General features: G+C 47.2%; 1 protein-coding gene across 2 annotated transcripts in view; it reads right to left on the bottom strand.

The window, feature by feature from the left end:
* The window catches only part of UBE2I (ubiquitin conjugating enzyme E2 I), a 75,855-nt gene that overhangs the window by 11,050 nt on the left and 37,398 nt on the right, over positions 1–27,407 (bottom strand). For both annotated transcript variants that reach the window (XM_075899981.1, XM_075899980.1), the window contains exons 4-6: positions 22,240–22,312; positions 11,431–11,540; positions 11,177–11,256 (exon numbers count right to left, since the gene is read on the bottom strand). In XM_075899981.1, coding sequence (XP_075756096.1) covers positions 11,177–11,256; positions 11,431–11,540; positions 22,240–22,312 — 263 coding nt within the window. The remainder of the gene's footprint in view (positions 1–11,176; positions 11,257–11,430; positions 11,541–22,239; positions 22,313–27,407) is intronic.

Here is a 27,407-nt window from a genome sequence, read left to right as displayed (position 1 = left end):
ATCTACCAGTAGATTGCGATCTACTGGTTGGTGACCACAGTTCTAGAGGCCAAATTTAGGAGACTAGGAAAGCGATTGAAATCCAGGACCTCTATGGTAGCGTTCTCTGAAATGCCTCCAGTTCCACGTGCAGGGCCAAGTAGGCGGTCAGAGCTTCAGAATCTCAATGCGTGGATGAGACGATAGTGTAGAGAGGAGGGGGTTAGATTTTTTTAGGAACTGGGGAAACTTTTGGGTTAGCGGGAGCCTATACAGGAAGGATGGGCTCCACCTAAATCAAAATGGAACCAGAGTGCTGGCACTTAACATTAAAGAGGTTGTAGAGCAGTTTTTAAATTAAGGACTGAGGGAGAGCCAACAGGTGTGGAGGAGAACATGGACTGGACAGAGACATCTATTGGGGAGGTTCTATTAATAGATGCGCTCTATGTTCTAGTCAGGAGGAGAGGATGGAAGTATAGGTCAGATCAAATGAGACACAATCAAATGAAAAAGTCTAACATCAGGAAATGGTAGAAAGATAATAGTGACAAATTATTCAAGTGTTTATACGCAAATGCTAGAAGTTTAAATAGTAAAATGGGTAAACCGAGTGCCTAGTTTTAAAGGATATTGATATAAGAGGCAACACAGAAACTTGGTGGAATGAGGACAATCAATGGGACACAGTCATACCAAGGCACAAAATATATCGGAAGGACAGAGCAGGTCATGTTGGTGGAGGAGTGGCACTATATGTGAAAAATTGCAGAATCAAATGAAGTAAAAATCTTAAATGAGCCAAAATGTTCCACAGAATCTCTATGGATAGTAATTCCATGCTCTAATAGGAAGAATTTAGCTGTAGGGCTATATTATCAACGACCTGATCAGGACAGTGATAGTGACTATGAAATGCTAAGGAAGATTAGAGCTATCAAATTAAAAAACCTCATGGGGGGATTTAAATTATCCCTATATTGACTGGGTACATGTCACCTCAGGACAGGATGAAGAGAAAATTTCCTGATACCTTAAATGACTGCTTCTTGGAGCAGCTGGTTCTGGAATCCACAAGGGGAGAGGCTATTCTTGATTTAGTCCTAAGTAGATTGCAGGATCGGTTTCAAGAGGCAAATATAACTGGACCGCTTGGAAATAGTGACCATAATGTAATAAAATTTAACATCCCTGTGGCATTTAATTTCAGAAAGGGTAACTACACAAAAATGAGGACATTAAACAGAAATTTAAAGGTACAGTGACAAAAGTAAAATCTCTACAAGATGCATGGAAACTTTTCAAAGACACCATAATAGAGGCCCAACTTAAATGTATACCCCCAAATTAAAAACAGAACAAAAAAAGTGCCACCATAGCTTAGCAACCAGGTAAAAGAAGCAGTGACAGATAAAAAGATATCTTTTAAAAAGTGCAAGTCAAATCCTAGAGACAAAAATAGGGCAATAAACTTTGTCAAAGTAAGTGTAAAAATATCAGAAAAGCCAAAAACGAGTTTGACGAACAGCTAGCCAAAAACTCAAAAGGTAGAAGTAAAATGTTTTTTAAGTACATCAGAAGCAGGAAGCCGGCTAAACAACCAGTGGGACCCGTGGACGATCAAGATGATTACGGAGCACTCAAAGATGATAAAGTCGTAACGGAGAAGCTAAATGAATTCTTTGCTTCAGTCTTCACAGCTGAGGATATTGGGGAGATTCCCAAATCTCAGCTATTTATTTTTAAGTGACAAGTCCCAGATTGAGGTGTCGTCAATGGTTTTGGAACACATTAATAAACTTAACAGTAAAAAGTCACTGGGACCAGATGGCATTCACCCAAGAGTTCTGAAATAACTCAAACATGAAATTGTAGAACTATTCACTGTGGTTTGTAACCTACCCTTTAAATCAACTTCTGTACCTAATAATTGGAAGATAGCCAACGTGACACCAATATTTAAAAAGGGCTCTAGAGGTGATCCTAGCAGTTATAGACCGGTAACATCAGTACCGGGCAAATTAGTTGAAACTATACTAAAGAATAAAATTGTCAGACACATGGATAAATATATTTTGTTGGGGTAAAGTCAATATGATTTCTGTAAGGGGAAATAATGCCTTACTAATTTACTAGAGTTCTTTCAGGGGTCAACAAACATGTGGACAAGGAGGATCCAGTAAATATAATATACTTAGATTTCCAGGAAGCCTTTGACAAGGTCCCTTATCAAAGGCTCTTAAAGTAAGTGGGATAAGAGGGAAGGTCCTCTCATGGATTGATAACTGGTTAAAAGACAAGAAACAGAGTAGGAATAAACTGTAAGTTTTCCAAGTAGAGAGCGGTAACTAGTGGGGTACCCCAAGGGTCTGTCTTGGGACCCATCCTATTCAACTTATTTATAAAATGATCTAGACAAAGGGGTAAACAGTGAGGTGGCAAAATTCACAGACGTCAAACCGCTCAAGATCGTTAAGAACAAAGCAGACTGTGAAAAGCTTCAAAACGATCTCACCAATGGGCAATAAAATGGCAAATGAAATTTAATGTTGATAAATGTAACGTAATGCACAATGGGAAAAATAATCCCAACTATACATACAATATGATGGGAACTCATTTGGCTACAACTACTCAATAGAGAGATCTTGGAATCATTGTGGATAGTTCTCTGAAAACATCCACTTAGTGCGCAGTGGCAGTCAAAAAAGCAAATAGAATGTTAGGAGTCATTAAAAAAGGGATAGAGAGTAAGACCATAAATATCTTATTGCCTCTATATAAAACCATGGTACGCCCACATCCTGAATACTGCATCCAGATATGGTCGCCTCATCTCAAAAAAGATATATTGGCACTGGAAAAGGTTCAGAAAAGGGCAACAAAAATGATTAGGGGTTTGGAACGGGTTTTAATCTCCCATATTAAGAGAGATTAAAGAGACTGGGACTTTTCATCTTAGAAAAGAGGAGACTAAGGGGAGATATGATAGAGGTCTATAAAATCACGAGTGGTGTGGGAAAAGTTATTTACATATTCCCAGAATATAAGAACTAGGGACAGGTTTAAAACAAACAAAAGGAAGTTTTTCTTCACTCAGCGCACAGTCAACCTGAGGAATTCCTTGCCAAAGATTTGGTGAAGGCTAGAACTTTAACAGTTCAAAAAAGAGCTAGATAGATTCATGGAGGCTAGGTCCATCAATGGCTATTAGCAGGTAGGAATGGTGTCCCTAGCCTCTGTTTCTCTGCAAGTGGGAGATGGGAGGGATCACGTGAGGATTACCTGTTGTGTTCCCTCTCTCTGGAGCATCTGTTATTGGCCACTGTCAGCAGACAGTATAATGGACTAGGTGGAACTTTGGTCTGACCTAGCATGGCCGTTCTTATGTTCTTATGACCAGGGCTGGACAAATCACTGAATCTACTCGCCCGTGGTGAGTAGATTTCAGCCGGTCGCCCCGTTCACCGGCGACGCGCGCATGCACAATGTGGGTCTTGGACATGCACATTGCGGAGCTGGCAAGTAGGTTTTGCCGCAGTTTGTCAAGCCTTGCTTACGACTATTCAATTAATCAATATATAACATCCCAAGAGTGGAGCAATGTGGCCAGGGGAGCAAAGCAGCTAGAATCGTAGAATCCTAGAACTGGAAGAGACTTCAGGAGGTCATCAAGTCCAGCCCCCTGCCCAAGGCAGGACCAATCCCAACTAAATCATCCCAGCCAAGGCTTTGTCAAGCTGAGCCTCACACACCTCTAGTGATGGAGATTTCCCCCCCTGCCTCCCAAGGTAACCCATTCCAGTGCTTCATCACCCTCCTAGTGAAATAGTTTTTCCTAATATCCAACCTAGACCTGTCCCACTATAACTTGAGACCATTGCTTCTTGTTCTACCATCCCTCACTACTGTGAACAGCCTTTCTCCGTCCTCTTTAGAACCTCCCTTCAGGAAGTTGAAGGCTGCTATCAAATCCCCCCTCACTCCTCTTCTGCAGACTAAACAAACCCAAATCCCTCAGTCTCTCCTCGTAGGTCATGTGCTCCAGCCCCCTCATCATTTTGGTTGCCCTCCGCGTCCACATCCTTTCTAGGAGAGCGGGGGGAGGAGCAGAACAGGACACAATACTCCAGATGTGGCCTCACTAGAGCCAAATAAAGGGGAATGACGACTTCTCTGGATCTGCTGGCAATGCTCCTCTTAATGCAACCTAATATACCATTAGCCCTCTTGGCTACTAGGGAGCACTGTTTACTCATATCCAGCTTATAATCTACTGTAATACCCAGGTCGATTTCTGCAGAACTGAGGCTGCTTTGCTCCACTTACCCTGCCACTGTCAGTGAGCGTATGGAAGAAGGGTGGAATGTGGACTTCTGCTGACAATCCTGGCCCTGCTATTTCCCTGGGCTACCTTGGTTGGGGGAAGAGGTGGGGCAGGTTCTGATGTGATGGTGAGTTGTCTTGGTCCTTTCCCAGCCAGGGACGTCAGGGGAGGTCATGTGGCTGGTGGCAGCAGTAGGTCCTCCTTACAAGTTGCCTCTGATAAGATCTAATGTAGAATTCTCTACATTGTCTACAACACTGAGTTTGGGAACTCATCTATAAGGTTTAGAAATTCCAAGTGCATTTTTGTATTGGCAGCATGAGATCTCAGCATGTCTCTCAAACTGAAGTCCTCCATGATTTCTCAGTTTTAGACCCTACTCATAGATGTGTAAGGAGGCAATTATCCTGTAACCTCGTGTTATTTAGTGGTCTGTAGCAAACACTAGGGATGTTAAGTAGCAATTAAATTGCTAGTCCAGTTAGCCGTTAAGAAAGGGCACTTAAAGCACTCGCTTCCAGCTCAGGCTGGGACTCAGCACAACTACCAGCAGTACTCTTTAAGGGACAGAGAGGAGTCAACATACAAAGATGCTGGCTCAGTGTCTGCTCCCCAGCTGGGTCTCAGGACAACTCTCCCCAACACTGCCACTCTGCTTTCTTTGAGGGACTGAGCAGCTGGTCCCTGGGGTCTCAGCACAAGCCCCCTCTCCTTCCTCCCACACCCTTCCCCACTAGGGTTGTCAGATGGTTTCTGAAAAAATACCGAACAACAACAACAACAACAGAGAGAGTTAGGGTTGCTAGATGGTTTTGACAAAAATACTGGATACACTTGATCTCAGATGGGGGGAGGGAGAGGGCCAGCCGCAGGGGGAGTGGGGCTGGCCGGGAGGAGGTTGGGGGAGCAGGGCTGGTCGGAGAGGGTTGGGGGCCAGCAGGGCTGGCTGAGGGGGGAGGAGAGAGTGTGGAGGGGAAGCAGCCAGCAGGAAGCAGGGCTGGCCCGGGTGCACGCAGATCCCAGGACGCTGCCAGTCCCACTCATGGTCCCGGCGGAGCACACAGGTGAATCTGACCCCTCGGGATTCCATCCTGCCGTGCCCAAGCCCCTCTACTGCGTAGTTGTGTACTGCCTGGCTGTAGACATTCTCATGCCGCGTGAGCACTTCTACCAGCCAGGCAGTACACAACTACCTACTGATACTCATGATGATAATAAAACTTAATTAGAAAATACCGGACATCTGTATGTTTCTCAGACAGAAAGCTCAACCCAACCAAGAGTTAAGACAAAAAACCAAAAAACTACAGCATGGCCCCTTTAAAAAACGTATGGTGAGGCTTTTTGGCCCTAACAGGCCTCCCTTTGCAGGGCCGGACAGCTCCTCTACGGAACCCGGTAAGCACTAGGGTTGCCAGGCTGCTCCGTATTGAGCCTGACATCCTGGGATTTGTGTCTCCTGGGGAGAGGGGGGGGGGGGGGGGGGGGGGGAATGGGATTAGAAACTACCGGACACTTTAGGTGTCCAGTATTTTTTTTTTTTTTTTTTTAACCAGACAGCAGGCGAAAATACCGAACTGTCCAGTTCAATACTGGACACCTGGCAATCCTCCTCCCCGCTGCCACTCTGCTTTCTAAAGCCAATCCCAAGAGTCACTGCACAAGCCCCCACTCTCTCCTCCGCTGCCACTCTGCATTATTAGGGACAGGGGAGCCTGCAGCAACAGCACGCTGGTTCAGTGTGTTGGACCTACACACTGCAAATGCCGCAGACCACAGCCCCGTGGAAAGAGACTTACTAGGTAACCTCTCCCTCCCCCAAAGGAAAAACAGAGCACTTTAACACATTGCTGTGGAGACTGCTTCCTGGCTGGAAAGACCTTGTAATGTAAATTAGAGCTTCATCTGGCAAATGCTAATCCCAGTTGTGCTTGTTACTTTACTTATGAGTCACTGAGGCACTCTGAAGAACCAAGAAACTACAGTAGAAAACAAAGACCTGGCATGCTGCACCCTTAATGACTTTCAAAGCCTGTCCCTGTCCCCAAGCAAATTGTAAAACCTAATGGCAGTCACTTGTCTGGAACCCATAGAAATTGTTTGGGAACAGGCAACTCTCCTAGTCACAGTGTCACTGCAGCCCCTGAGCAGGGGCTCAGAGTCAGGCATGTCAGGTTACAAATACTTCGATTCCTTAAAGAAAGGACTATGCAGCACTTTAAAGACTAACAAGACTGTTTATGAGGTGATGAGCTTTCATGGGCTAGACCAAGTGGGTCCGGCCCACAAAAGTTCATCACCTAATAAACCATCTTGTTAGTGTCTTTAAGGTGCTACATAGTCCTGTCTTTTGTTTCACCTTTTTAAAAAGACACTCTGGTTACTGGAGTTCTTTGTCCAGCCAGAACCTGCTTGTCTTCTCCCAGCCCTCTGAGGCTCCTCCCCTCCCCCACCCAGCCCTCTGAGGCTCAAAGGGAATCCCACTCCCTTCTCATGCTGCCCAGTGCAGCTAAAGATCAGACTCTGTCTCTCCCAACCCCAGCCTTCCCCCCCTCCCGCCCCCACTGAAATTGAGGCAGATTGTCCTTTACCAGTTCAAAAGCTTCAGAGGGGTAGCCGAGTTAGTCTGTAACTAGAAAAAAAACACAAACAACCCCCCCCCCCCCAACAAATAGTCTAGAAGCACCTTAGAGACTAACAAAACACGTAGAGGGTATCATGAGCTTTCCAAAGTACAGCCCATTTCTTGGATAAGGAGAATCGGTGGATGTGGTATACCTAGACTTTAGTAAGGCATTTGATATTGTTTCGCATTACCTTCTTATCAATAAACTAGGCAAATACAACTTGTATGGGGCTACTATAAGGTGGGTGCATAACTGGCTCGATAACGATTCTCAGACTAGTTATTAATGGTCCACAATCATGCTGGAAGGGCAGAACAAGTGGGGTTCCGCAGGAGTCTGTTTTGGGACCGGTTCTGTTCAATATCTTCGTAAACGATTTGGATATTGGCATAGAGAGTACGCTTATTAAGTTTGCAGAGGATACCAAGCTGGGAGGGGTTGCAACTGTTTTGGATGAGAGGGTCATAATTCAAAATGATCTGGACAAACTGGAGAAATGGCTTGAGGTAAATAGGATGAAGTTTAATAAGGACAAATGCAAAGTACTCCACTTAGGAAGGAACAATCAGTTTCACACATGCAGAATGGGAAGCGACTATCTAGGAAGGAGTCCTGCAGAAAGGGATCTAGGGGTCATAGTGGACCACAAGCTAAATATGAGCCAGTATGATGCTGTTGCAAAAAAAGCAAACATGATTCTGGGATACATTAACAGGAGTGTTGTGAGCAGGACATGAGAAGTCATTCTTCCGATTTACTCTGTGCTGATTAGGCCTCACTTGGAGTAGTGTGTCCAATTCTGGGCACCACATTTCAAGGAAGATTTGGAGAAGGTCCAGTGAAGAGCAATAAGAATAATTAAAGATCTAGAGAACATGACCTATGAGGGAAGACTGAAAGAACTGGGCTTGTTTAGTTTAGAAAGGAGAAGAGTGAGGGGACGGACGGACATGATAGCGATTTTCAGGTATCTAAAAGGGTGTCACAAGGAAGAGGGAGACAAGTTGTTCATCTTGGCCTCTGAGGATAGGACAAGCAGCAATGGCAGTTTAGGTTGGACATTAAGAAAAACTTTCCTATCTGTCAGAGTGGTTAAACACCGCAATAAATCACCTACGGAGGTTGTGGAATCTCCATCGTTGGAGATATTTAAAAGCAAGTTAGATAGACATCTATCAGGGATGGTCTAGAGATGGTACAGGGTTCTGCCAAGAGGGCAGGGGATTGGACTGGATGACCTCTTCATGTCCCTTCCAGTTCTAGTGTTCTTTGATTCAGATGACTGCTACCTTAGCACAGCTGCAGCTCTCACTTCCAGTCTCTCCCAGCTCCCCCTTCCCCCAGCCCAGCTGGAGCTGCATGGAATGGAATGCTCCTCTGCCTGTACACTGGGGATGTCCCTTGGCTGTCTGGCTGGGATTCTACAGGCGGGCAACCAGGACTTAGCCAGCATCTCTACAGTCAGGCTCCCCTGTCCCTAATAATGCAGAGCAGCAGGGGGGAGGCTTCTGCTGAGACCCAAGGGACTGGCTACTCTGTCCCTTTAAGGCAGCAGAGTGGCAGCAGGGACGAGGTGCCGGGAGAGAGGGTGGCGCAGGGGCTTGTGCTAAGAGCAGCAGGACCAGACCTGCTGTTCAGTCCTTAAAGCAGTGGTCTCCAACCTTTTTAACCACAAGATCACTTTCAATTTAAGTGCAATGTAAGATCTACCTCAAACCCAAATACCCTTGTCCTGCTTCCTTCCCACCCCTTCTCCGAGGCATCACCCTGCTCACTCCATCCCCCTTCCTCTCCCATCCTCACTCACTTTCACCAGGCTGGGGTACGGGGTTGGGACTTGGGCCAATGGATTTGGAGTGTGGGAGGGGCTCCAGGCTTAGTACAGTGTGTGGGATGCAGGAGGGGTTTCTGGGTGCAAGCTGTGGGAAGGAGTTTTGGTGCAGGGGGACTCACATCTGGGGCAGGAGGTTCGGTATGGGAGGAGGTTCAGGGCTGGGACAGGGGTTGAGGAGGCAGGGTCTGGTTGGGCACCACTTAACTGAGACAGCTTCTAGATGGTAGAGCAATGGGGTTAAGGCAGCTCTCTCCTGCTCTGGCCTTGCCCTACTCCTAAAAGCAGCTGGCATGTACAGCAATGGCTCCATGGCAGCATGTGCTACCCCTCATCTACAGGCACTGAGCGCACAGCTTCTATTGGCCACAGTTCCCCATTATTGATCAATGGGAGCTGCAGGAGTAGTTTCTGCAGGCAAGGACAGCATGTGCTCTGCCTCTCCCAGGTCTGCAGGAGAAGCAGTAAAAGTAGTAACAACCACCCCCCAAGTATAAGTTGGGTGGGGAGATGAGTGACAGACAGAGTGTATTTGTGAGAATGATAGACACACACGCGGTGTATGTGAGTGACAGATTTGCATTGCCAGGCTCCTTCCATCCCCTTCTCTGTGTGGAGATAGGATACAGAAGTGGAGGGAGGAGAGACACCCTGACATCAGTGCTCTCCCTCTTCTCCCTCCCACACCCTGCACAGCAAGCAAGAGGCTCTCAGGGGGGCAGCTCCAAGGCAAAGGGAAGGAACAGCTGACAGTGGGTGGAGGGGCAACTGAAGTGCCAGTTCTTGATAGCTTCCTGGACAAAGCAGTCAGGATCCCCTGTCAGAGGCTCCAAGATCTACTGGTAGATCCCGATCTACTGGTTGGTGACAACTGCCTTCAAGAATGCAGAGTGGCAGCTTGGGGAGGACACTTCATCTGGGGAGCAGAGACTGAGCCAGAGTCTTTGCATATAGGCTCCCCTCTGACCCTTTAAGAGTGCAGAGAAAGGGGGGGGGAGGGGTGTGGGCATGTGATTGAGTAGTTGGTAGTGCTACCTGAGCTTATTGGGTAGTCAGACTACTCCTTCATAAAGGCACCATCTTATATTCCATCTGGTACCTTTTCTGTTAAGCCATTGGATCCATAAGCATTCAAGATAATTTGAATTAGTGACTCAAAAGCAGATAATGCCAATTTTTGGCATAGCATGTACTCTTCTTCCCCTTCTGCCTATTTGATCGTTCCTAAATAAATTATAACCATTTATTTTAACATTATAATTGTGTGAATCATCTCACCAGATTTCTGTAATACCCCCATGTCACATTTATGTTAATAAATTAGCAGTTCCCGTTCCTCATTTGTTACTCAGGCTCTTAGAATTAGTGTACAGGCAATTAAATAATTTCTTCACGTATGTTCTTTGATCCCTTGATGCATTTTATTCTCAACATTTCAATTTTCTGCCACGTGAGTGGTGGCATGTTTTCCCTCTTTCCACCATCTCCATTTGCTATTGATTTAACCCACTCCTGGTTATTCTAGCTACCCTGTCCCCTGGGAGATTGCTGAGGTACAGGCCATCCAAAGCATACAGCCTTCTCTTTCCACAGAAAATGGAACAATGTTCTGCAAGGCAAAGCCCTCCACCCTGTACCACTTATCTAGCCAGCAATTCACTTTCAGAATCTTCTGCCCTCTGTCTGTCTCATTCTCTGACATTCTTCCTATACCACACTGCTTGCTTGGACAGAGATGTTCTCTCTTACCTTTAAGATTTCACAGCTTAGCCCTAAAAACTTGACAAATGGATAACCTTGTCATATTCAATGCTATTTCTGCCAAAGATCTTAGTCTGCACTATCCATAAGTCCACTTCTTACAAAGATCTCCACACGCTTTCTATGCTACCCCACATACACTGCACAAACGCCCCCAAAATAGTTAAGCCACTATTTTAAGCCCCAAATGACTTCAGAATCTGACAATTCATTACAGTTAGGAATGTAATGAGAATGATTGAGCATGCAGGCACTGTTCAGGACTTGTTAACTCATCCTTTCTCTCCCTTGCCTCTACACATTAATTTCATCCAACTTAAGGTCTTGTTAACCTAGAACTGTAAACTCCTTTGGAGCAAGGACTCTTTATATATCCATCCAGCATGGGTGGACTTAGATTCTTCATAACGCCTGGATATGCTACCCTATTAGCATGCCTTGCTATCACTAGACCTTCAACCTTAACTTGGAAATTAGTTATTTTGTTGAGGTTGTAACATAAAACTAAAAAACTCTGCATAAAGCAGACCCAGAAGTTATTTTCTAGAAGCTGCTTTACATGTCACTTTGTCATTCACACAAATGGAGACCAAGGGTTTACAAACAACTGTAAGCCAGTCATGTGTTTTAAAAAAACACCCAACAACTAACCAGTAAATTGTGTAAGCCTCTGCTTGAGCTGGGTCTTGAATATTTGGTTCATTTAGAAGTTCTTGTATTCCTAATAAGATCTGTATTAGAAAAAACAGGGAAAATAATGTAAATATTACTATGAAATGTATACAATTCAGAATTTCTATAAATAAAATGTAGAATTGTGCACTTAAAGACATTTCAGAATCACTCAAAAGATAAACTGACAAAGCAAGCAAAAGTTAACACTTTTAATAGAAGAATGTTATGACCTGTTTAATTGTGATTGCTGGCCTCCAATCCTTATCCTCCTCTAAGATGGAGAGGCACACTGTACCTGAAGGATACACATTTGGATGGAATAATGGTGGTTCAAATTTACCTAAGGGAGAAAAAAATGGCAAATCTAAGATTTTTCACCAAGTTTAATTTAATCAGAACATTTAAAACGTCAACTGATAGTAAAGACGGCTACCTCCCCTATGCCACAAGGCATCCAATCTCCCATTGTCACAATCCCATTCAGATGGTCTGAAGTCTTTCTGCAATGCAATTACCATTAGTTTTCCCTCCTTCTTTGGGTCTACTTTTATCCCCACGTCAATCTTAGTCACATTACTGATTAACATGATCAATCGAGGACCAAGTATGTTCTAAATGAACAAAATGGTACCCATTATCCATGCTAAGATAGTGCCAGTTAACATTAATTAAATCCTCCTAAATGCAGCGAACATTTACACGGTTCATTTATTACTTAAAAGAACTCTGTAGAGAGCAGCTCACTCAACCTCTACTTTTCTTCCTGAAGCTCAGATCTCCCCACTGCTTTGAAATACAGTGGGCTGAGCATATCCTGAAGTAATATACACAACGCTCTTTACAGGTTTAAACTGCTGTACAATCAGTGGACAGTACCATTAAAAGGCATCGACATGAGAAGTACAAACACCCTGCTTTGAAACAGAGTTCCCGAAACAAGCACTGCCACAGTCCACAGCTCTAGTGTAAACTAGAGAACAGCTCCTTTTTCTCTTTCACCAAGCTCTATTCACAATAGCTTTGTGATGGTAGAAGAGTCTTTGGACCCAAAATGCAATACTACTTATTGCAATACTCCCTATACCTTAATAAAAATGAAACGGATCTACTCAGATGACATCATCTATAAATTTTCACCACTTATCCCTCCGCCCTTCATTGCAAGTGTTACATTAAAGATACATGTATAATATCTTTTAAAAAGTCACCTTACCAAGGGATTGTCTATTTCCATCTTTTTTTTCATTTTCACTTTATCTTTATGCACAAGATCAATAACTGTATTCAGAACATAACTTTAAATTAAGCATAAATTGCATTTAAATCAGGACTTTTCTGTTTCATTTAGGCTGTGCATTTAATTGTGTCTTTAGTACCTCTGTTGCTTTAATTTAATTGTGTCTTTAGTTCCTTTGTTGCTTTTATTAAGATTTAGATGCAAAGTGGCATTCATCAAGATGGCAGACGACTGATTCGGCAACAAGACAGTTTCAGAGACATTTATCATCTTTAAAATGAGAAAGTCCATGAATACTGGCAGAATCTTTCAAGGCACCTGATATTTCTCAGAATGCCTGCTGTATCTTTTCACAAGTGAAAAGGTAGGCTGTCTGTTAGATCACCAGCATTAAATAGAAGACCAACTAAAGTAAGAGCCTAAACACATCAGGTAAATTTCCAAGGTCCTAAAGAAAACAGAGATAAACACTTAGGGTGTGTCTAGACTACAGGGTTTTGTTGACAAAAGTGGACTTTTGTCGACAAAACTATACCTGTGTCTACACTGCCACTGAGTTCTGTCGACATAACATCAACAGAACTCAGCAGCTTTGTCAACGGCTGTAAACCTCATTCTATGAGGAATAACGCCTTTTGTCGACAGAGTTCTGTTGACAGAAAGCATTATTGAATCTACACTGTCCTTTTCGTCTACACTGTCATGTCGACAAAGTGGCTTGCTTTGTCGACAGAACTGGATGTAGTCTAGACGCTCTTTGTCAACAGAAGCTTTGTTGACAGTATCTGTCGACAGAACTTCTGTCGACAAAAGCCTCTAGTCTAGACATATCCTATGATAGCACATTACACTCTTTCAGGCTTGGTCTATGCTACAGCAGATGGAGCAGATGCATCTTAAATCATGTTTCCACGTGGTCCACCCAGCAGGGGAACGAGGGGAGCAAAAACTCCCATTGGCTTCCCTTGTTCCTAACAAAAGGAGGAGTACCAGATGCCAGACAGAGCTGTGCTCAGCATTCGATTTATGGGACCGGCCATATCGAACGCTAGAAGATTAACCTCTGGAGCATCGATCTTCTGCATGGCGTAGACATGGCCTCAGTTCATTATCCCCGCTATACACACAAAATGATGGGGTCCAAATTAGCTGTTACCAGTCACAAGAGATCTGGAATACAGGCAGTCCCCGAGTTACGTAGATCCGACTTATGTCAGATCCCTACATACGAACGGGGCTTTTCTCACCCCGGAGGACGGGGGCGGCAGGATCGCCCAGACGCGCTGCGGTCCCGCCACCCACATCCTCCGCGGTGAGAAAAGCTGCTCCGTGTCTCCCTGGTCTGCTGGGGGGGCGCAGCTAGTGCACCCCCCCCCCCACAGGAGACCAGGATTTTCTCGCCGCAGAGGGCCCCCCCCAGCAGACCAGGGAGACGCGGAGTGGTTTTTCTCGCCTGGTCTTTTCTCGCAGACGCCTGGGGTAGAGCAGCTGGGGCGCTGCCGGGTTGGTCCTGCAACGCCGCTCCTGGGCGCTACTGGACCAACCCGGCAGCACCCCAGCTGCTCTGCCCCAGGCGTCCCCAAGTCAGCCGTTGCTGAAACCGATCAGCGGCTGACTACAGGAAGCCCGGAGCAGAGCAGCTCTGCCTCGGGCTTCCTATAGTCAGCCGCTGGTCAGTTTCAACAGCGGCTGAATCTGAACGCCAGTTCCGACTTACATACAAATTCAACTTAAGAACAAACCTACAGTCCCTATCTTGTACATAACCCGGGGACTACCTGTATTCCTCTGAAAACATCTACTCAATTTGTAGCAGCAGCTAAAAAACTTAACAGAAGGTGGGCAACCATTTGGAAAGGGATAGATAATAGGACAGACAATACCATAGTGCCTCTGTCAGTGTTGGGCAACCAAGACTAGTGAGTGGGCTTCATGAGTGACCCCCCCCATCTCAGTGGGCCGCACAACTGTCAGTGGTGGGTAACCTGCAGCCTGCTGGGGTTCCATCTGAAGCCTGCGCACTCCATCCCGTGGGCTGCAGTTTGCCCACCACTGATCCATATGAAGTCCATGGTACATGCAGTCCTGGAATATTGCATGTACTTCTGATTGCCCCCATCTCAAATAAAAAGAGATTAGCATTTCAGAGTACAGAGAATGTCAGCAAAAAAATTATTAGGAATATGGAATAACTTCCATTTGAAGAGAGATTAAAAAGACTATGACTGTTCATCTCAGGAAAGAGTTGATGAGGAAGGGAACAGAGGGGAGGGAAGAATGTAAGAGCCATAAGAGGTCAGACCAAAGGTCCCTTAAGCCCAGTATCCTGTCTGCCAACAGTAGACAATACCAGGTGCCCAAGAGGGAATGAACAGAACAGCTAATCAACGAGTGACCCATCTCCTATCACCCATTCCCAGCTTCTAATAAACAGAGGCTAAGGACACCATTCCTGCCCAGTCTGGACATTCCAGCCACTGAAGAACATAATGTCCATGAGTTTATCTAGCTCTTTTTAAAACCCTGTTAACATCCTGTTCTTCACAACATCCTTTGGCAAGGAGTTCTACAGGTTGCGATTCACTGTGTGAAGAAAGATTTCTTTTCATTTGTTTTAAATCTGTTACCTATTAATTTCATTTGGTGACCCTTATATGTTGGGAACAAGTAACTAACTTATATGTTCCCTTGTATGTTGGGAACAAGTAACTTTTTCTTACTCACTTTTTCCATACCTGTCATGATTTTATAGACCTCTATCATATCCCTCCCACCCTCTTTAGCCTCCTCTTTTCTGAGATGAAAAGTCTCATTCTTTTTACTCTCTCCTCATGACACCCATTCCATATCTCTAATCATTTCCCTTGCCAATATATCTCTGAGATGAGGTGCCCACACCTGTACACAGTATTCAAGATGATTTATAGAGATGCAATAAGATACTCACACTCTTATTCTTGATCCATTTTTTAAATGATTCCTAACATTGTTTGCTTTTTTGATTGCTACTGCACATTGAATGGATGTTTTCAGAGAACTGTCCACAATGATTACAAGATCTCTAGAGTAGTAACAGCTAATTTAGTGCCAGTCATTTTGAACATATAGTTAGGATTGTGTTTTCTAAAGTTCACAGATGACTCTAAGCTAGGGAGAGAGGTAGATACGTCGGAGGGCAGGGATAGGGTCCAGAGTGACCTGGACAGATTAGAGGATTGAGCCAAAAGAAATGTGATGAGGTTGAACAAGCACAAGTGTAGAGTCCTGCACTTGGGACGAAGAATCCCAAGCATAGTTACAGGCTGGGGATCAAATGGCTAAATAGCAGTTCTGTAGAAAAGGACCTGGGGATTACAGTGGATGAGAAGCTGGATAGGAGTCAACAGTGTGCCCTTGTAGCCAAGAATGCTAATGGCATATTAGGGTGCATTAGGAGGAGCATTGCCAGCAGATCTAGAGAAGTGATTATTCCCCTTTATTCGGCTCTGATGAGGCCACATCTGGAGTATTGTGTCCAGTTCTGGGCCCCCCCATTATAGAAAGGATGTGGACGCATTGGAGAGGGTCCAGCGGAGGGTAACCAAAATGATTAGGGGGCTGGAACACATGACCTATGAGGAGAGACTGAGGGATTTGGGTTTGTTTAGTCTGCAGAAGCGAAGAGTGAGGGGGGATTTGATAGCAGCCTTCAACTCCCTGAAGGGAGGTTCCAAAGAGGACGGAGAAAGGCTGTTCACAGTAGTGAGGGATGGCAGAACAAGGAGCAATGGTCTCAAGTTACAGTGGGAGAGGTGTAGGATGGATATTAGAAAAAACTATTTCCCTAGGAGGCTGGTGAAGCACTGGGATGGGTTCCCTAGGGAGGTGGTGGAATCTCCATCCCTAGCGGTATTTAAGTCTCGGCTTGATAAAGCTTTGGCTAGGGTGATTTAGCTGGGATTGGTCCTGCCTTGGGGCAGGGGGGATGGACTTGATGACCTTCTGAGGTCTCTTCCAGCTTTAGATTCTATGATAAATTAATATTTTACTTAATTGAAAATGAAATTTAATAAACTAACATAAGAAAGTTAAAATGCTTCATCTGTTTAATAAATTTAAATTAAACTGTTCTCCCTAGCTTCAGAACTAGCAAAATGGCTCAGGCATAATTATGTAATTAACGGAGTTTCAATTCACACCTGGTGGTCTACAGAAAGGTTTGAGTGAGCCAGGTGGACACTAAAAAGTTTGAGAACCACTGTACTAGAGGGTAAATGCTGCCTGGGCTGCGGCTCTGGGGCTGGGTGGCAAGGAAAACACATGGGAGGAGGGTTCTCCCTGCCCCCAAAGCCATGTTAGCCCCTGGGTTCCTGGCAAGGTGAGGGCGCCAGGGATCGGACTCCTACAGGACCCCACCCCCATCATGGCTGGACACCCCGGGGTCACCCACCTGTCCCCACCTCGCCCATTTCCCTGAGCCTCCCCCCACCCCCCAAGCCACCTTGACCCCACTCCGTGTTGGCAATCCAGCATTGTGCTCCCCCACAAGACTGGAGGCAGCACCAGCTTCCTGTGGAGGGGGAGGGGGAACCCCAGGGCTCCACACTGCATCCAGCTTCAGGCAAAATGCACGCACGCATTGCTCCTCCCCTCCACACAGGAAAAGAAAGAGCAGAGCCCAGAGCAGGAGCCCAAGCGGGGCGCATGGGTGGGAGCACCCTTCCCTGCCTCCCGGAAGACCGGTGCAGCCCAGGGGAAGAGGGTTAAATCTTGGCATGCCATTTCGGAAAGGTTGCCAACCCCCCCGATACAGAACATTGCTGCAATGTAGTCGGTCAGCTCTGAGACACATCTGCCATGCATGTGGGCATGCCAGATAGACCACCCTGAGCTCCCTGATACTGATGTACAGTGAGAGTTCTGCTCAGGATCTCACACTTTTTGTCCTCATGTTGCTGAGTGTGGCATGCGCCCCAGCCCAAGGCTGAGGCATCAGTGACCAACTGCATGGAAGGCTGCAGGATGGTTCCTACTGCGCACATTGTTCCTGCAGCATTAGCTGAGGGAGTCCAGGATGTGGGGAGGGGCTGTGACCGCCATGTCCAGTGGGAATTGGGTAGGCTTGCATTCCTATGCAAGCCATGCCTGCAGTGGGCATAGTCTCAACTAGGCATTCTGCATTATACAGGCTTACTGCCACGTGCCCCAGGAGCCTCATGCAGTTTCTAGCCATTGTGGTAAGAAATAAGTGCAGATGCTCAACTAATGCCCTTGTTGCATGGAATTGGGGCCTGTATCCCATCCAGATGGGCCATCACAAACTCTATTCTCTCCATGGGGCAATGGGTAGATTTGGCCTTGTTCAACATGAGGCTCAGGCTAGAGGAATGTGGCTCGAGAAACGGCTACATGCTCCTCTACCTGTTCCCATGATCTGGCCGTGATAAACCAGTTGTCCATGTATGGGAACACTTGAACCCGACATTTCTAGAGGAAGGCGGCTATGACCTCCATGTATTTTGTAAACAATTGAGAGTCCGTTTCGGAGGGGAGCAAATCCTAGAACTTGGCTAGGGATGTCCAGAAGTTGTAGGAGCGTTGACTCAACAACCCTGCTGATTGGTGATGCAGTTAGACACTCCCCCAGCCAGTTGCATAGATCTGAGATAAAAAAGGATTTTTTTTGGGGACCTAGGGCTTTTGGGATGGGGCCAGGCTGCCTCTGCCTTTCGCTAGGGCTCACTGCCTCCACAACAAGGATTCCTGGAGAGGCAGGATGTGAGCAAATAGACTGCAGTACCAAGTATCGGTGTTCTATCCCCTTTGCTGTGGCTGGAATGGAGGCCAGGGTTTGCCAAAGCACTCTGGCAGTGTTGGTGACAGATTTAATCAGGGACAGTGCTACCTTGGAAGGGCCCTCAGGGATAAGGATGTCGACCTAGAGTTGGACTCCTCTGTAATTTCCTCTGCCTCATTACTCAAGTTCTGGGCTCAAGTTGTAATAGGTCCTGGCATCCATGGCTGGGAGAGGATAGCTGTGCTAGTTACTGCCTCATCTGGGAAGGAAATGACGACTCTCAAGGGTCATGGTGTCCAACCACTTCTGAAGCAAACTAGCTACACTCAACCGACCAAAAAGCCACACGTGGCTAAGTGGCTAACATGTTGGACACCACAGCCCTAGGAGGAACAGGGTCCTTCAGCACCTCTGACTCGGAGTTCCAGCTGGGCAACATCCTGAACGACCAATGGTGGGTGGGCCAATGTGGCTGCACCTTCCAGGTAGGGAAGGGAACTGGCAAATGGTTGGCAATGCCTGGACTTGGATCTGGGGCCTTTGGCAAGCAATATGGCTAACAGGAACCAGGTGGAGTCGAAAACACTGAGGCCGCCCTGGATGCTGGCGCTGGATATGGCAATTGCAGCACTGGTTACAGTGCAGTACTCCGGTGTCACAACTGGTGCCAGGACCTAGAGTTGGCATAGGATTCCTCCTCTGATTAGTACTCTGAGGCGGACCAAGGTGATGCCATAGTCAACAGTTGCCGGGGGGGGAGGGGGGGCTCAATGTTGTTGGAGTCCCACTGTGCTGTTCTGGGCAGTGCCATTGATGGTTTGAGTAAGGACCAGCATGGGACCTTTCCTCTGAGTGGTTACGGTCAGCGCCGGCATTGGTGCCTCAGCATGCGGTGCCACACTTGGGGCCATGACTTGTGCCCTGGCATCTAAGGAGTGCTGTGCCAGTACTTTAGGGAATGGATCCAGGGACCGAGTTCGTTCTATCCAGTTTTTGTCTACTTCCAAGGTGTCCAGCATGGACAGGAAGTCCAAGTCTTCCGCCACAACATTCTCTGGTGGGGGTGGAGTCTATGTACACTTGACTCGACAGATGCACTACAGACTCAGCAGACTTGGAGCGTCCTGACTGAGGACGTATATCACTTGCATGCCAAGCTAGAGAGTGGCTCTTCTCTGTTCTCTTTTTCTTGTCCAGCACAGGTAACAGCCAGTGCTCTGTAGGGTGTTTCCTCTGAGGTGCCAAGAGGTCCCATACCGAGGCTGGTGCACAGTGCATGGAGGCTGCCAGTGGTGGATGAAGTGCTGCCTCCATGTGAAGGAGTTTTAGGTGGTATTCTCTCTCCATTTGGGGCTTAAAGCCTCTGCAGATCTTGCAGATGTCGGATTTGTGACCCTCTCTCCCAAGCACTTTACAGAGCACCGGAGCCATGAAGGTTATAATGTTGAATAGGCTTAACAACGGTCACAAGGCTTAAAGCCCTGGGACTGAGGCATGTCCCAGTCCGGGAAAAAAGCGAACAGGGAAGACCCCCAACTATCTAACTAGGAACTAATAAAACTACGTACAATGAAGTCAAAGATTGCTAGGAAGGGCACTTGCAGAATGCAGGGGCCAAGATTCTCCAACAACCATCACAAGAGATAAGGAGGAAGTGAGGAGGGTGGAGTGTCAGCAAAGGCATATGTGTGTTGCCATGGAAGCAAAGGCATATGTGTGTTGCCAGCAGTCAGCACTTAGGGAAAAATCTTCCGACAATAGTACACATGGTGCACCCACACAAATGGAATGAACATGAAAAGTCACTCGAAGACGTACATTCTGACAATGTAAGATAATACCCTCCTGCCTCAGATGTTGCTCAAGACACCAATAAGCAGCAGCCTTGTTTTTAAAAAGCCGTACGTGGTCATTTAAATAAAAGATTTGAAAAATGTGTTCAAGAAAGCCAATGATTAGCTGAGGCAATCAAACTCCATAGATAGAGAAAATCCCCAAATTTTAAAGATAAGTTTTCCTACAGATTTCCCTAATTAATATTAGAACATTAAGATCAGAAATAACCATATAGCTGTCATAAAGCAGAATAAAGCACTCAGCAGCCAAAATACCAATATTACAAGTACCAAAGATAATCATAAATACAAAACGGTTTCTACAGCATGCAATGAGATTAAAAAACTGCAAAGAAATATCATATATTTTAGAGATTTATGTGTCTGAGAATCTGAGAGTCTGTTTGTTCAAGAATGCCTCTGAAACAGTAAGAGCTAGGATCAAATTTGGTACGCAGCTTCCTCTTATCCTAAATTAAAGCAAGCTCAGGGTTTGGTCGAGACAGGAAAACAGGAAGAATGAGGAATGGGGCTGTTTTCCATAACACAAAAAGGGAAAGGCAAAGTGAGGAGAGACGCAATACTGAGAGCGGCCACTGGGGGCAGTACGCCTGTAGAGGAGAGCTTTAAATGCAGACAGCACTGGAGACAGCAATACCACCAAGCAGGGCTGAGGCTCACCATCTTGGCTGTCACTAGACCACGTAAATAGCCTCCCCCCTGCCTCAAAACCTTTCCCCACCCCGCTCTTGGCCACAATGCTGGAGAAGGCTGGGGAGAAGAGACCCTGCTGACTGAGCGCTTGGAGTGGAGAAAGGAGAAATATAGGAGACTGTCGGGGGGGAGGGGAGGGAGGGAAGAGGGAGGGAGCAGGAAGGGAGGAGGGGGACAACGGAGGACCCTGCCCTGAGTAGGGATATAAATATGTACTCGTGTACACAATGTACCGATGAGCCTGGGCTCATTGGTTAATCCTAACGGTTACACACAGAGACACCCACTCTCCACTGCCTCCCACAGAGACAGCAGCACAGGGAAAGGGGAAAGGTGAGCACTGGTTTCTGCCTCCCCTCCACGTGTAAACAGATAACTGCTGAAATAATCAATGCATTTCAACATCCGTAGCCCTGAGTCCCTCACGCACAACTCTCACTCTCTCACCCCCATCCTCCTGCCCCATGTCCAATGCCCTGCCATGTATCCTGCACCCCCCACACAATCAGCCCTCTACCCTGAGGGACCTGATCAATGCCAGGTAAGTCTTCCAGTGTAATACTATGATAGTGTGTCCTGAACACATATCACATGCAAAAAAGCCAAATATTAATGTAATGTTATGATTATGGTATCAAATATTAAAGTGAGAACGTTCCAAGAATTATTACTACAGCAACCCTGCACTTCCTCTGTATCTTATAGTACATGGGAACATTTAAGGGAAAGGAACAGAAAAACATGTGGTGGACAGCTAAGTTAAAAATTAATAGAACAAACCTAACTTGAAAACTGGATCTCCCATCTTAAATTAAATTTTAAAAAACAGAATGAATCAAAATCTGGACCTAGGTGATCTGAGTGCTCTTGCTATAAGTCTATTCAGCTCATGGAGGTCTTTTGAAACAAGTATGTTCTTCACCAGCTGCAACACAATCAGTGCTTCCACTCAAGTGCAATCCTTTTAACTTAATACACTTTTCTACCAAGAATGCACAGTATGCAATTTTCAATACAATACTAAGTAGATACAACAGTTGTCAGTGACAATTACGCCGAGTTTCAAAATGGAACCATTTTTACCATCTTAGATTTTTTTAAATTAGTGATCACTTTTTTCTAACCTTTCCCCTAAAAAACTCCAAAGCAAAACCACCAGACCCCCCCACCCCTCCCCGCAAAAAATACAACCCACACATTTTTCTGATCTCTCTGAATTTAAGTAGCTCAACAGCTTTCTTAAAACTTTCTAAAGAGGCAATCCAGGGGAAAAAATTACAAAGAGGAGTATGTAAACACACTTGAAAATAAGGATTATAACCATTTCAGTTTTAACTATAATATCTAAAATAATTAATGAAGTGTTACAAAGCCTTTACCCTACCACAGAAAGCAGATAGTTGAGTTTTTCATACTGCCTTAAGCACTCAGATTCAACACATTCTACTAGAAAACAATATTCTGTCACTTTACCTACATTTTGGGGGTGAGGAGGGATAGTCATCCTTGAAAAGCATCCGTAGTTTAAATAAGCCTCCTTCCCATGGTGTCTGTCAAGAAATTTCAGCAAAGTTAGTTAGATTATGGTAACACCCAAAGTATGCCAAGCTTTTAAAACAGCAGAGGAGTTAGTCTAAAGGACAGAAAGAGAGATTTAAGAAGTGCTCGTGGGGAAATGGGCCAACATTCAAGCACAAGTGGGCGGTTACGTGACTATCTTTTAGTATTTTGTACAGGATGCTAGGGATGTAATAGTATACTCGATTAACTGATAAGCAAAAGCTTATAGATTAATGCTATAGACTACATGCATTTCCCCTGCTCCCGCCCGCCAGTAAATTTTTTAGTTTAGTGGCCAACAGCCCAGCTCAATCCTGGCTTATGATGGGTCCAGGATCTATCCTCACTGCAGCTCTGCATTTCAAGTGTTATTAGGAGGTAGGAGGGCAGGCAGCCCGGCTCAGTTCTGGCTCATGGCAGATCCGGGAGCTCAGCCCCCAAACTCCCAGACAAGGGCTGCCTGCCACTCCACACTGCTGCCTCTGCATCAGAGGCAGCAGCACAGGGAGGCAGGCAGCCGGTCTGTGAAGGGAGCTGGTTTTTAAACTGGGTCCCCTCATGGGCCAGCTCCTGCCTGGCACCCCATGCTGTTAGAGAGGCAGCAGCGAGGTGTGGCAGGGGGCTCCCCAGGAGTGGGGCTGGAGTGCACTGGCTGCCAGTTCCAGTCCCAGGGACTACAGAATAGAATAATTCAGGAGATGAATCGATTCTTCAATTAACCAATATTTAACATCCCTACAGGATACTTTTCCCTCTGCCTACCTATTAAAACTTAAAAGATGAATAGTCTAGCAACACCTTATAGCAGTGTTTCCCAATTTTATTTGGCCATGGAACCACCTTTTCAGAATTTCAAGGAACCCCAAGGTTTGTCATGCAAAAAAAGAAAAAAAAAAGAAGAGGGGCGGAGGGGGACCAACCAGTGAATGAAAAAAAATCACATTCCTTCCCCAAGACCCCACCCCTTCCTTAAGGCCCCATCCTCTCTGTTCCCCTCCTCTCCATCACATGCTATTCCCAACCCTTATACACTCACACTGGGTTGAGACAGGAGGTGCAGGCTCTGGGGTGGGAATGAGGGATTTGGGTGTGGGAAGGAGTGAGAAGTGCAAGCTCTGGGAGGGAATTTGGATGCAGGAGAAGGGGATGCTGGCTAGTGTTGGGCTCAGGTGGAAGATTGGGGTGCTGAGCAAGCCACAGGCCTGTGGATGTGAGGGTGCAGGAGTTTGGGTTGGATATGTGAGGGGTTCATGGCAAGGAGGTTGTGAGTATGATGGGCTCAGGACACAGATTTGTGATGCATGAATGGTGCAGGAGTGTTGTGGCAGAAGACTGAGAATGTGGGGATGCAAGAGGCTCAGGACAGGGGGTTTCAGTATATGATAGGCTCAGATTTGGAATCAGGTGGTGCAGAAGTGTTATGATTCTGCAGTGAAATGGGGATTTGGCCCCAATTGGGGATTTGTTGGCCAGGCTTCATTCTGAAATAAAATATTATGTCAAACTCAAAAGGTTTTAGCATTGTCTTTATTTATGAAAGGGGCGGGGAACCTGTTTTGAGTGAAGGGTCACTGACACACAGAAAAGTCAGTTGAGGCCACACAAGAGAGATGCAAAAAAACCCTCAAAAACCTCAAAGCCTCAGTAATGTGGTCCCAACTGTGCTGGTGGGGGCAGGGGACAGGGTGCTAGTGGGTGCTGGGGCTGGGAGAGGGTGCTTCTGGATGCTGGGGTGGGTGTCAGGATGCTGGCACAGGTAGCCAGGTGCTGGGGCAGGATGCTGGGGCAGGTGGCAGGGTCATGGTCCTGCTGGGCACAAGGGTGAGTGGCAGAGTGCTGGGGCCAGGGCCAGGGTCCTGGGGTGAGTGGCAGGATGCTGGGGCAGGGACAGGGTGGTGCTGGGTTCTTGGGTGGGTGGCAGGGTGTTGGGGCCCAGGACAGGGTGCTGCTGGGTGCTGGGGCCAGGTTACTCATAGGGGGGTCTGGACAGGGGACAGGGACAGCTGGGACCAGTACCTGGCAATCCTGCAACACCTCTGGGTTCTGGGAAGTGTACAACTGCACGTCCCCTCCCCAACAGCTGTTGCGCGCACTGCCTGAACAGCAGGGGCTGTTGCACTCCAGGAACTTGCTTGCGTGATGCTGTCCTGCCGGGGGGGGGGGGGGGGGGGGGGGGGAGAGATGGTGCAGGGAGTACCAGGGCAGAGAGCACTGCCTGCACAGTTGGAGCTGCGCAGCCCCGGGTCTCCTGACCTCTTCCCCGCCCCCACTAGGCAGAAAGGCCACGGAACTAAGTTGCCAGGTGCCACAGCCCCAGCTGTTCAGGCAGCACGCGCTGGCTCCTTTGGGAAGGGGAAGTGCTTCCCTCCCTGCTGTGGGTCACATGGGGTCACCCCTGTCTGGCACCCCCCTAGTATGCCGGCTAGGAGCAACTGTTCCCCTCTGCCCCTGCCTCACTACGCCTCTGCGTCACCAGGGAGGAACAGGAAACAAGTGTGCTGTTTCTTTAAGAAGTTGGCTAGCCAGCTCTCTCTCTTTCAGAGGGGACGGGGGAGTGCAGGCTCCTCACGGAACCTCTACTTTCGCTTCACGGAACCGCAGGGTTCTGCGGCGCACCAATTGGGAAACACTGGATTAGAGACTAACACAGCATGTAGGTGATATCATGAGCTTTTGTATCATTAGCTTTCGTGGGCACAATTTACAGTAAACTTCCAATAATCCGGCACCTTTAGGAGCCAGGGGGTGCCGGATTATTAGATATGCCGGACTATTGGGGGGGGGGGCTATGAGGGGTCTGGCCCCAGACCCCTCATAGCCCCCCCCCCCTCCAATAGTCCGGCTCTGCCCCAGGCGTCCCTGATTCAGCCGCTGCTGGTCACTATCAGCAGCGGCTGAATCTGGACGCCTGCAGCAGAGCAGCTGGGGTGCTGCCGGGTTGGTGCGGTAGCGCCGACCCTTGGCGCGGCGAGACCAACCCGGCAGCACCCCAGCTGCTCTTGGGGACGCCTGGTTGGTCCGGCAGCGCTGCTTCTTGGCGCTACTGGACCAACCCGGCAGCACCCCAGCTGCTCTACCCCAGTTGTCCCCAAGTCAGCTGCTGCTGAAACTGATCAGCGGCTGACTCCAGGAAGCCTGAGACAGAGCTGCTCTGCCCCGGGCTTCCTGGAGTCAGTTGCTGTTCAGTTTCAACAGCGATCAGCAGCAGCTGAATCAGGGACAGCTGGGGTGCTGCTGGGTTGGTCCCGCAGCCCCAAGGGGCAGCGCTAGGGTACCTACCCGGCAGCACTCCAGCTGCTCTGCCCCCGGCTTCCCCAATTCAGCTGCTGGTCAGTTTTAGCAGCAGCTGAATCCGGGAAGCTGGGGGCAGAGCAGCTCCAATGGTCCTGCTGCCCGAGCACTTCCGGGTTCCTAATGATGCCGGACCATCAGGTGTGCCGGACCATCGGAGTTTTACTGTACTTCTTCAGGTGAAGTGAGTTGTACCCATGAAAGCTTATGATACGAAAGCTCATGATATCATGTACATGCTGTGTTAGTCTCTAAAGTGTTACTAGACTATTCATTGATTTTCAAGTTTTTCCAGTTAGACTAACATGGCTACCCCTCTGAAGCTTTGCCTACCTGTTAGGCTTATTTCACATTTTAAGGCACTAAGTTAATTTCAATTAAATGTTTCCTGTACTTTGTTTCAAGCTACTTTTCTTTAGGAACTCCCATTTCTCCCTCCATATTGTTACTGTGCTGTTATTAACATCCCAAACCTGAGTGGCACAGACAAGGAAAGTTCTATGAAGGTTGGGGCTGATTAGATCAGCCACTGCTGGAGCACTGAAGGTATTTTTTACAGATTGTCTCCTCGTGCAATCTCTCTAGGGCAGGGGTTGGGAACCTTTCCGAAGTGGCATGCTAAGATTTAACTTATTCACAGATCTGTGTGCCGGGGGGGATGAGTGAGGCTGGGAACAGTGATCATATTTTCTGAACCAGCTGCAGCTAGGGAGAACAGTTTAATTTAAATTATTAAACAGATTAAACGTTTTAACTTCCTCATGTTAATCAAAATTCATTTTAAATAAAGTAAAATATTATGGCCAACAAAAGATTTCAATGTTTTCTTTATTTATGGAAGGGGTAGGGAACCTTTTTTGGGTCAGGGGTCACTGACCCACAGAAAAATCTGTTGGGAACCACACAAATGAGAAGCAAAAAAAAAAAAAAAAAAAAAACTACTTCAAAACCTCCCAACCCTCACTGATATGGCCCCCCGCTGAGACCCCTCACTCCTCTGATGCTCCGGCCTCACAGGGTGAGGGGAAGGGACAAGGAGGACTGAGAGTCAGGGTTTCCCATAGGCCAGATTTACTTTTCTGGGGTGCCATAGTAACTGGATTTTATGGAGTCCCTTAGGCTCTAGGGTAGGGACAAAATGAGAGGTTCACTATGCGAGACAGGGCTGCCAGCGAGGGGGATAAGGATGGGGTTGCAGAATCTGGGAGGGAAGTGAGGTGCAGAAGGGGGACAGGTTGCAAGGTCTGGGTGAAAGGTAGGCTGCAGAAGCAGGCTGGAAGTAGCATGACTGGCCAGGTGGAGGGAGCAGGAGTAAGGAAGGGTACAGTGTCTGGGCAGGAGGCAGGGTACAGGAGTAACAGTGGATGCAGGAGAAGGGTGGGAGTAGGTATCTGGGTAGGCCAGGGAGAGGGTGTAGGAGCAGAATGGGGGTAAGGTGTTTGGCCAAGAGGAAGTGTCTGAGCAAGTTGGGGTGTGGGGTTTTGGCAGGGGGGAGGGGAATGAGTGGGGGGGATTGAGGTGTGGGAGGAGGGGAATGAGGTGGGATGCCTTGCAGTAACTGCCACAGCCACACGGTCCTGGGCCACCCCCAGAGGCACTGCTGCCATTGCCATGCAGTCCTGAGCCAGCCCCGGAGGCCCTGTGGCCCCAAAAGCAGGGCCTTCGGCCTCCAGAGCAGTTGGAGGCCAGAGGTGATGCTGTGGGCCACATATTCTTGGGTTGGACCCAGAAGCACTGCTGAGGAGCCTCAGCCTCAATGCTGCCTCCTCCCACCTCAGGCTAACCTGCTGCAGG

The sequence above is a fragment of the Pelodiscus sinensis genome, chromosome 16 (assembly GCF_049634645.1).
Source record: "Pelodiscus sinensis isolate JC-2024 chromosome 16, ASM4963464v1, whole genome shotgun sequence".
NCBI lineage: Eukaryota > Metazoa > Chordata > Testudines > Trionychidae > Pelodiscus > Pelodiscus sinensis.
This window is presented reverse-complemented; position numbering and strand designations above follow the sequence as displayed.